Genomic DNA, 11220 nt, shown 5'->3' with positions numbered 1-11220 from the left:
ATTTATTATAAACGATATTATCAAATAATGATATATGTTTTTCATTTTCTTTTCCTTCCTAATTCTTGTTCGATAAAAACGTGAAGATATACGGGCAAAACGTGAGGCACAAACATCTGCCAATGAGACGTTACTAATGACCCACGCAATTCCCACGCGCTTTTCTTGAACTAATACGCCTCACTGAACTCACACGTGCGGTGCGGGGTGCTCACTTCATCCACCCTTGACTTGTTTATCTTCGTGCCCCACAGGTTCGTTTACAATAATAAAACGTAAATAAATAATAATAAATGACTGAATAAATAATAAATATGGAGAAAAAGTAATACTACTACTAAAAAAGCAAATAAATACAAACTACTAGTAAACATTAAACAACATAAATAAATAAATAAGGTGTTATAATAAAAATGGAAAAAAATCTGAAATGGAAATAATCCAGAATTATGTTTTTAAGAGATTTTGAATTTGACTTAATTAATGAATCATGCAATTTGATTTAGAAAATCTAGAGAGGTAGAGAATTTTTTTGAGGAAGCTAGATTGAGAGGGAGAGAGAATGGAGGGCAGTTTAAGCCAGCTGGGTTAGATAGATGGATTTTGATTCTGATGAAAAAATAAAAAGCCCATTTGCGAGATTTTACTTTTATTTATTTATTTTTGGTTCAGATAAATGAAAATGAGGAGAGAAGAAGAAAAAACGGAAGAAAAATTTATTATATAATTTATGCTGCAATAAATTATATCGAGTATAAATAATAAATAGGGAGAGTTTGTTGTATGGAATTGTGTGTGTGTGTGTGAAATTTTGCATGCTCTTCATCTCATCTCTGAACCCTTCATTTTGTGGATCGTCACAGATAGATACTCTAAACTGCTGTAACCCACAATTTCCAATACGCAGATTGATTTCTGCGACTTCAAACGACGTCGTACAGGCGGCCACTTCGCTCTTTCTTCTTTCTCATCGGAATTTGCCTAACGCAAGGTAAGGCTGTGCGATGCAACCACGATGGTTTTCACCTGATTTTTTTTTTACCAGTTAGGGTTTTTTTATTTGATTATTCTAATTTCCTTTTTTCCCCTTAAAATCGATTTTCGCTCTTATTAATTTTTGCTTTGTTTGAAACTATTCTGTCTGTGTTGAGATGAATTTATTTGAACAGTTGGATACTTGTTGGTTCTGACAGGGGAAGCTATAATTCTGTGTGTGGTTGGATTTGGGTTTGATTTTGTCTTTGGAAAGGGTTTTGGGACTTGAAGGATTTTTTTTTTTTTTGGATGGGGGTGGGGACCTTTTAGCACACTTCAATTAGGATTTGCAAAATTGCAATCTCTCTTAGATTCTTGGTTTAGAGAAGTATTTCACGGAGTGGTACCTGCTTAGAACCTTTTTCTGAAAAAGTTGTGGCAATGTTTGTTAATGTGATTTGGATGTAAATTCTGCATGACATTGAGAAGTTTCCAGCTTCTAGAACCTCAGGTATGAGTCATCAATCATCATAATATTCACGAGAACGTGCAGAAATAACAGGGTAATTCACAGGCTGTTCCTTTTCTTCTTTTATTGCAATCCGTTTATTTTTTGTCACTGTTAAAAAGCTGCCTCATTTGAGTAATATTATTACCTATTAACCTAGAATGGTTGGAAGATCAAATATGATTAACAACATTATGCCTGTCAAGTTGTCATAAGATAATTTTTCTAAGCGTTTTACTCTGCAAAAACTGTAGGAGTGGGAGATTGGAGGTGCTGTCATGTTTGAACAGAATTGTATGCATATAATCTGAATGCATCACGTGTGTGCATTGGTCTTAGTATATATTTTTTGTTTATTGTTTTCTTATTTGCTATTGTCCTCATCGAGGAGCGGCTGATTGAATAGAAATTCTATGGTGCCTAAACTATATTTCTGGATTTAGTTATGGTCTTAATCTTTCTTTATGTTTAAAGAAGAATTCATGAATAGGTAAGTACAGTTATTGAGAATTAGGAGTCCCCCTTAAGCAGTCATTTCAAGAAAAAAAAATTGAAAGTCATTAGCTCAATAGAATGCTCCATTCTCAGCATGTATGACAAGGAAGTCTCTTAAAGAATTTATTAGCTAAAATCCACAAGCCTAACAAGGAATCCTTTTTAGATGTAAGAGTAAGAAACTCTGGCTATAAGTTATGGGATGATTGACATCACAGTATATTCAAATAGAATCCTTCTAAGGACCCAAAACTTCTCATGTGCTTAGAGAAAATATTGTAACTTTACATCATATCTGACTAAATTCATGACTAGCACAATGTCCTCACATTTGAAAAATAGATGAACACTAGTCACTGAACTTCAAAATATGTTTCACAAATATGATAAGATAAATCCTGATGCAGCTTCTGTGCTTGTGAATCATGATAAATCATTCGTGTTAATCCTATGCAGTGACATAGTGAAACTTTGTCACTGGAGGGTATCCTCAACCCTGTAAAAAGCATTAGTTAGTCTGAGTAAAAGTTTTCACCTTTCTTTTAACTTGTGATTTGTTGTGATTATTTTTCAGCTGAATCTGAAAAAAAGTGTGTCAAAATATATCTATGATTCAGAACATTGATATGAGACTTGAATCGGGAACTTGCAATGTGTGCTCAGCTCCTTGTTCATCTTGCATGCATCTTAACCATGCTCTCATGGGGTTAAAGGCTGAAGAGTTTTCTGATGAAAACTGTCGCATAGGAGAGGCTAATTCTATGGATGAGGATAATGAATATTCTCTTAGGAGCAGAGCTTGTGAAAGCTCACAGCACACTGTCAGTGAAGCAAGTAATATGCAGAGTGTGAATTCAAGTCATGACGCACTGTCTGAAAATGCTGACAGTAGACAGATCATACTGAATAAGTATCAGGATTCCAAGCATTTAGAAGGTCTTGATGACAACACTTCTTGTATTAGTAGAGCCAGTGATGCTAATTTAGTGAACGATAGCCATCAAAGGAATGAAGAGAGAATAATAATGAATGTGGAAAGGGATTCATTTTCTCATGTCCCAGAAAAGTTGTCAGAATGCTCCATTGAGAATTCTAGTTCATCATTGACCAAAGAGAGGGAACCTGTTGTTTCTGGCGAGAAATATATTGCTGTTATTGAGAGTACTTCTAAGATTTCACTAAAAGTATGTCCTAAGTCAGAAGCAGATACTGATGTCTGTGATGCTAACAATGAAGATCCTAAATATGCAGTTCAAGACGGACAGTGTGAGAAAGCTCAAGAGCTGGTTAAATCCCCTGGCAAGCAGGAACCTCAATCTGATGACGAGAGTGATGAATCAGATGTTGTGGAACATGATGTGAGTATCTTTTCTTTTCTGTTAGTTTATTTTTTTTTTTTTTACTGGAACTAAATTTGATTGAGATGAAAATGAGAGGTGAGTTCTGTTTCTGATTTCATTGACTGGAAAATAGGTAAAGGTGTGTGACATCTGTGGAGATGCTGGTCGTGAGGATCTACTTGCCATATGTAGTAGGTGCAGTGATGGTGCAGAGCACACGTATGCCTAAGAAACTTTGACCTTATTTTTAGTTTCTATTATATTGTTGCAAGTTCCTTTCTCTAAAGTTCAAAATGAATTTTACAATTATTATGTCTTTGAATCAGCTACTGCATGCGAGAAATGCTTGAGAAAGTCCCTGAAGGGGATTGGTTATGTGAAGAATGCAAAGATGCAGAGGAGAATGAAAATAAAAGACTGGGTAAGAGTGAAGTTGATATCATATTACAAAAAACGGGATTATGGGGTCTGACATTTTACACCCTTTGTGCTTCTGCGAACTGCATTTGCATGCTTTGATGTTGAGTACATAAACATTGAAGCACCATATCTATATCTATGGCTGTATGCTGACTTTTATGGAATTAAATTTTGTGGTTCAGATGTTGACGACAAAAAAATGGTTGAAGTTAGTTCAACCTCACAAGTTTCTGGCAAAAGACTCTCTGATAACATTGAAGTAGCTCCAGCAGCAAAAAGACAAGCTCTTGAATCAAGTATAGGATCACCAAAGACGTCAAGTCCCAAGAGATTAGTTCCACTGTCCCGAGAATCTTCATTTAAGAGCTTAGATAAATCAAAAGTGAAGCCTGGTCTTCTGATGCCTATTCGAAACCACTCTGGTGGTATTGATACAGAGATTGCTCGCTCTCCTTCCATTGGTCCCCGGGGTCAAAATCCAAAAGGTATGGATTTATTTTTCATCTGTTGTGCTTCACTGCAACTTTCTATATTTTCTGTGGGTCTTAAGGTCTTTCGAGCAACTGGGTTCCATAATGATTTTGTATCATGTATCCTAGGGTTTATTTATTCCAAATTCAATTTTGTTCTTATGAATAGGTATGCTGTTGAAGTCTAATTCATTCAACAACTTAAATTCCAAGCCAAGAGTCAAACTTGTTGATGAAGTTGTTCCCCCCCCAAAAAAAGGGGGTAATGAACATACTTCAAAGAACATGGAGATGCCTGCTCGGGTGACTGGAAAATCTACATTATTCAAATCCTCAAGTTTGGGGCGATCAAATGCAACTGAATCAAAAGTGAAAATGCTTTCGCCAAAGTCTGCAACTACTCAGGATTTGAAAGGATCTAGACATCTAAAAGAATCAGGTGCATTTGACAGGAAATTTCCATCTAGGATTGATCGTCCTGTGGCTAGTTTGGTTGTTTCCACTCCTAAGGGTGATCAAAAGCTTACACCTCATGCTGAAAGCAGTAAAGCTTCAGCAATGAACAACAATCGAGAGTTGAAGGTTAACCAGGATGGAAAATCATGTGCATTACCAAGGTCAATGAGTAATATAAGCCGGAAAAGTTTGGAGCCTCAAGTTAGTTCAGGTGTGATCTCTATTGGAAACATATTATTCCTGCTTTCCTTTTATTTATTTATTGGGGGGTGGGGAGAGGGTTAATTTGCTGCTCTTGATACTTTAGTTTTGGTTTCATAAAACCATCATCTATGTTATTTGCCCTTGTTTTAGTTTCAGCTGGGGCATCATTCTTTCACTAGTAAATTTTGTGCTTCAAACTATGCTATCTTCAACTTCAAGTACTGTTCCTTATTTAATTTATCTTTGAAATTTACAGAGAGAACATCAACCCGTGTTGATGAAACTCAACAGGATGTGCTGTCTCAATCACGGGAGACAGCAAATCAGGTTGAGAGAAGCAGAGATAGTTCTAGTGATCGTGGAAGGCCAGCTGTTCCTACTTCAAAAAACCCATTATGTCAAAAATGTAAGGAATTTGGCCATGCTTTGGAATGTTGTACAGCTGGTTCTACACAGGAATCTGGTGCTGAAATATCTGTCACTGCCTCGAGTAGTTCAAAAGAGGAGATGCATAAAGACAATATATTGAAAGTTGCAATCCAGGCTGCTTTACTCAGAAGGCCTGAAATTTACAAGAAGAAAGAAGTATCTTATCAAACTGACGAGGTTTCTACCTCAGGCACAGAGTTGAATTGTGAAGTGACTTCAAAAGACCAAGTTTTGGTTTCCAGCACACTGAAGAATAGCATATCTGCTGATGAAACCCAAGAACAACAAGAAATCCTTGAGAATTCTACCTCAGATTCTTCCAAATGTTCATCTGCCAATGATTTGAAGCAACTTAACTCTTGTCCAACTGACTTTCGGTCCAAACCAGGAAAGTCAGATTCCATTGGTCTTGCAGCTGGAAAGCCTGTAGTGAGAGACTTGTCTGATAAAGCTGTGACAATGTCCAGTGTTCCTTTGAAGATGTTGGCCTTTCCTGAATATGAATACACCTGGCAGTATGAAACATCTTTTGATGAACTAGCTTGTCTCTTGTTCTGGATTGCTCTTGCTGTTTTAATTGTCATGTTTTGCAAAAAATTGTGTTGTATATGAGCTTTGTTGTTTGCTTGCAGGGGTGTCTTTGAAGTGCATAGAAATGGAAAGCCTCCTGATTTATATACTGGATTTCAGGCACATCTATCCTCTTGTGCTTCTCCTAAGGTTCTTGGGGTAGTGAACAAGTTTCTACCCAAAGTTTCCCTCAGTGAAGTTTCTCGCTTGAGCATGTGGCCTTCACAATTTCTTCATGGTGGTGTTAGTGATGATAATATTGCTCTTTACTTCTTTGCCAGGGATGTTGAAAGGCAAGCATATGGATATTATTCTTATATTGACAGTGTGGACCATGAAATGCAAAAGTTTCATTTTTCTTTGTTGCAAGAGTTAACCTTTTACTTATGCTCTGTCACAGTTATGAGAGACACTACAAGGGTCTATTGGATCACATGATTAGAAATGATTTAGCACTTAAAGGAAATTTTGATGGTGTCCAACTGCTGATATTCCCTTCCAACCAGCTTCCTGAAAATTCGCAGCGTAAGGAATTATTCCATATGTTTGTCAAACAATCTAACATAGTAAGCAACTTGTGGAAAGATACTTGTGGGATTGGGGTTTGTGCCTTGATTAGTGTTTCATGGACTGCTGAAATTATTTCATGTGCAATTTTGGAATGTCTTGGGGAAAAGATTGTTTGAGAATTCTCTACAAATAGGAGCATTCTTCTGTTCTGGAGTGCACCTTAGGCGTATTTTTTTTGGGTAAATGGTTGCTTGTCATTTGCCTGAGTGGTAATCCCATTTATTTTAATTTAGGATTCTATGTTGCTTTATATGATACCAGAATCCTGAATAAGATTAGTATCAATAAAATGCATTATGTTGCAAAAGATAAGAATGTTCTATATTTAATTTGGACCAAGTCAAAAGCAATAATTTGACCATGCTTTCAGTAGGCATTAGTGTGTCACTAGTTCTAAATTTCGGTTAATCTTTGGTTCCCCTTTTGATCATTAGTGGGTGTTAGATATAAATCATTCTTGAGCCTTTTCCTAATAACTTGAGTTTTTGGGAGAGTTGGTCCTAACTCGGTACTAGATCCTTCCATCTTGTCTCTTAGTTGCCAATAGGAAGTAGAGGTGGTGACTCTAGCATTGTTGTTTTTGCCAATGACTTCTCAAAGAAATATTTTTTAAATTCACTTTTTATCACATTTAGACTGCTAATGATCCTATTTTTTGGCAGGCTGGAATATGTTGTTTTTCTTATGGGGCGTATTTAGGGGGAGGAGGATCAATCATTCAGATTCTGCAAAAAAGATTTGTATTTCCAGTTTGAATGTAATGCCAGTTGAGGAGAAATCCTCAACTGCCATTTTAACTATGCCTGAAACACATTGTTTGCCAAAGTGCAAGGATGAAGAATCAAATGATTGTGATAAAGTATGCAATGCATTTCTCCCATCCACTTCCAGAGACCAACATCAGACTAGTGGAAGTAGGAATGTTGATGTCAATGACCAGACACATTTGGGTTCACAAGTAAACTTAGAGAAGCTAGATAGTAGGATTGACTCAAAATCTACATCAAGGGTTCCAACAAGCAGTACTCTATTATGTCAAGAAATGAACTCCACTGTTTCATCCCTGGTAATGTTTTTATCCTTAAATACATAAAATTTGATAGACTGAAGTTTTTTGTTTTCAATTGGTAAAAATCTATTTGCATGCATATGTGACGTCAACATTATGATCTGGTCATGGTCCCTCGTACTATGTAAGTTTGAAGCAATTCTGTTTATGGTGTATGGAAGCAAGCCAAAAAAATGCCATAAAAAATATAGCACATGGTGTTGTGTCTTATGGCAAAAGCATGGCAGCAGTGATAAAAATATAATATATTTCTGTAAGTATGTGTCAGGATGAAATCCCTTGAGCAAATTTCCTTGTATGTGTGTCTAACATCTTGTTGCTTGTAAGCTATGCTTCGAACTGTACCTACCTTGAGATCATTATTTAAAAATCCATTTTGTGAAGAGTATTTGTTATCTTTGATGCCAATCATCTGAAAAGAGGTTCTTTCTTTATGCAGAAAGTTAGTGTCCTTGAACAAGAACAGTGCAGAGAGTCTAAACCTCCTGAAGCAATGGGAAGAAGTGCAAGTACTAGGATTGTGGAAACAAAAACTGATTCTGATATTTCTGTCAAGCAAGAGAACACTTTGTCTTTGATTCCTTCTCAAAAAGTTGCTGCAAGCAATATTGGTAAAGATACAATTTCAGAGAAAATAAACAGTGATGAAGACCAGCAGAGGCCTAAGAAGAAACTAGAAGAGGATTGTCCCTATATTGATTTGGAGGCAAATATTGATGATCAAGAAACAGTTGCTGCAAGCAATTTTAGTAAGGATAAAAATTCAGGAACAATTATTGTTGATGAAGATCAGCAAAGGCCCAAGAGGAAACAGAAAGATAATCATTATATTGACTTGGAGGCAACACTTGAAGATCAAGAAACAGGTGCTGTAAGCAATATATATGAGGATAAAATTTCAAGAAAAATGGACGTTGAGGAAGATTGGCGATGGCTTAAGAGGAAACAGAAAGATGATCACTATATTGACTTGGAGGCAACTTTTCATGAAGACCCAAGTGTAGAAGGGATCAACTGTGGGCTACCTAATGATAAAGTTCAGCATGTAGATCTTTCTGACACAATTATGCAGGGTTCTGCTGTCAGTTGTCAGAAAATACCTTGGAATGAGGGAAATGCCAAGTTAGAAGACAGAGAAAGTTCTGGCAAGAAGTTAAAGACAGGTTTCGGTGGGATTTATGGTTCTGGAGGTAGAGACTCTTTTAATGACAGTTTTACATCTCTTGGAAATAATCTTGGCTCCTGTTCTTCAGTTGAGGACAAAGGATGTGAGGAAGCTTGTGATGAGAAAATCATCCGGGAGGACTTGGGAACCCTGGAAAGAACCTTCTTTCCAGTTGGCACACAGAATATTACCAACTCGCTATCAGTGATGGATAGCATGTCAACCAAAGGGGTTGGTGAGTATGATGAAGGATTTCAAGATGGGATTCCCAATCTAGAGCTTGCCTTAGGGGGCAAAACAAAACCACCACCAGCTGCGCCTAAGGGTATGCTGCCTTTCTTAGTTGGGGCAGTAGACAGGCAAAATAACCGCTCTGATAACTTGGGAGACAGGCAGGAGGATGAAGGTGTCGCTGCATCTCTTTCCCTCTCTCTGTCCTTTCCATCTCCAATTAAGGAACAAACAAAAGCTGCAGAGCTTTTGCCTGATGGGCAGCGTGTGAACAACTCGTTTTTCCTTTTTGGGAGAAAATAAATCTGCTGGCTGCTTATATGTTGTTTCCAATCATGTAAATTATCTTATCTTGTTCCGGATGGCCCAGCCTGTATGATAAATAGATATAATCTTCCAGCCCCTCCCTACACAAAGGAGCCATTGTCCTCAACAAGAGTCAATAAGTTTTTTTTTTAATCCTTTGTTAAATACATGTTTTTGTGCTAGTTTTTTTTCTTTTCAGAATGCATAGTTAACGGCTGTTTGTATATATAGAGAGAATTGAAGCCGGCATAAATTCAGATGTTACTAGGAACTTGCGGATGACTATTTTTATGGCAGGGTTTCCTCTGTTCCTGGCTCCATTCTGTCTTTTTCTCATCGTTATTCTTGGTAAGCGCTTAATTATTGAACAAGTTCTATACTTCTAATTTAACTCTTGCTGCTGAAAGTGAACTAAGAGTGTGTTTGAATGGAGAATTTTAATTGAAGAAATTAATTTATCTGAGAATTTAAATTTCTGTAATCTAAAATTTATTGTTTGGATGTTTTTTATGAATAATTTAAATTTTTGAAATTTTAAAACAGAATTTTAAACAACTAAAAATGTGTAATTTTAATTTCTTTCTAAAAGGTGAAAAATTGAAATTTTCTTCTTGATAGAAGAATCTTTTAAAACGTTTGCATATTTCTTTTATAACCTTCATCATCTCTTTCTGAAAAGTTTTCAAGATTTCGTTCTCGAGCTCGTGACTTTTTTTTCATGCCGATGATCCTTTTCTTCAAGAAATATCGTATGATTGAGTGTGGGTGTAGGGGGACACATAGAACTACACAGTCATGTGGCGACTTCCTATGTCATATCAGTATTCTTCTCTTTGGAAATACACCAATCATATTTTCTTTTCTTTTTCTTCATTTTTTTCACCCTCACAATTTTTTTTATCCAAACATAAAAGAATTTTAATTGAAGTATTTAAAATTGTTAAAATTTTAAATTTCTTCATTCAAATGCATTCTTAATGATTTTGGCCCGTGATTTGTTCCTCTCCATGATTACCAAGGACAAATCTAAATGGCAGTGCCAGTGTTGTAAATGTGTAATGCTGTTTTGTTTTCCTGCAATGTGATTTGTGGCATACTGGCACATGTATCAAACAACCGCGTTGAGTTGAAATTTAAACCACCACCGTTGCAACAAAAGAGGTGGGAATTCTGTAGCTCACTCTTTAGCTTCTCTAGCTTTTACTTATTTTGACATGTACTGGTTTGAGGAAGTCCCCCATCAATTGGATCTCCTCATTACCGAAGATGTAATTCATTCTTCTTTGGATGAATAATACCATTATTCTTTGGTAAAAACAAAAGAGATTATTTACGCTGTAATATTAGTACATGAAAAAGAAAGATCAATTATCATTATCATTTTCGTAACAGCAATAACAATTCAAAATGATTTACTGGTCCTAATTGATCTGCCTTTAATTGCTATACTTTTCTGCATGTGCATCCTTTAATATAACTTGGAAAAACTAATAGTTGATAAACATCAACTAAATTTTGCATATAGAAATAGAACTAGAAGTAGTTTATTTAATAATTATGCATTCCCTCGTGAGTCGTGATGAAACTAGTGATAAACAAGCTTAGAATTCTCACTTATTTTTGCTTAAGAGCAGACTAAAATGAAGTGATAAACATGTAGTCAATAAGTTTTCTCTCCTCAAAAGACGGGGAAACTTAAATTTTAGGGAAATAATCACTTTTTTTCTTATTTATTTATCTTTCATATGGTATGAGGTTCACTTCATTTTTCTCATTTTATCAAGGTAAAATGTACATTATATTACTTTAAAATTTAGAGAAATTTAATTATGACTAAAGAAATTTTACGTTAAATTATTTAATCTTAGATTATATACTCACATAACATAGACAACTTTTTGTATTGAGTCTTTTTGTTTTACCACTTATTTGAATGAATAGGCACTTATAAATATACTGTTTCAATGGACTTTATATCAACAAAGAACCCTTTTGCATCAAATAGCAATTAA

General features: G+C 35.8%; 1 protein-coding gene across 2 annotated transcripts; it reads left to right on the top strand.

Moving 5' to 3' along the window:
* Positions 1-423: 423 nt before the first annotated feature.
* Positions 424-9526, top strand: LOC100797363 (uncharacterized). Of its 2 annotated transcripts, none has more exons than NM_001401295.1 (11): positions 424-991; positions 2553-3336; positions 3452-3537; positions 3645-3739; positions 3921-4223; positions 4378-4875; positions 5125-5812; positions 5930-6160; positions 6268-6392; positions 7100-7503; positions 7946-9526. In NM_001401295.1, exons 2-11 carry the CDS (start codon positions 2587-2589, stop codon positions 9203-9205), a joined length of 4440 nt encoding a protein of 1479 aa, NP_001388224.1. In that variant the 5' UTR covers positions 424-991; positions 2553-2586; the 3' UTR covers positions 9206-9526. The 2 variants fall into 2 exon arrangements, with proteins under 2 accessions (NP_001388224.1, NP_001241210.2); NM_001254281.3 differs by lacking the exon at positions 424-991 and adding an exon at positions 1194-1538.
* The last annotated feature ends 1694 nt before the right edge of the window (positions 9527-11220 follow it).

Source organism: Glycine max, chromosome 1 (assembly GCF_000004515.6).
Source record: "Glycine max cultivar Williams 82 chromosome 1, Glycine_max_v4.0, whole genome shotgun sequence".
In the NCBI taxonomy this organism is placed as follows: Eukaryota; Viridiplantae; Streptophyta; class Magnoliopsida; order Fabales; family Fabaceae; genus Glycine; species Glycine max.
Note: the sequence above shows the minus strand (reverse complement) of the source record. Positions and strands in the feature narration are given on the sequence as shown.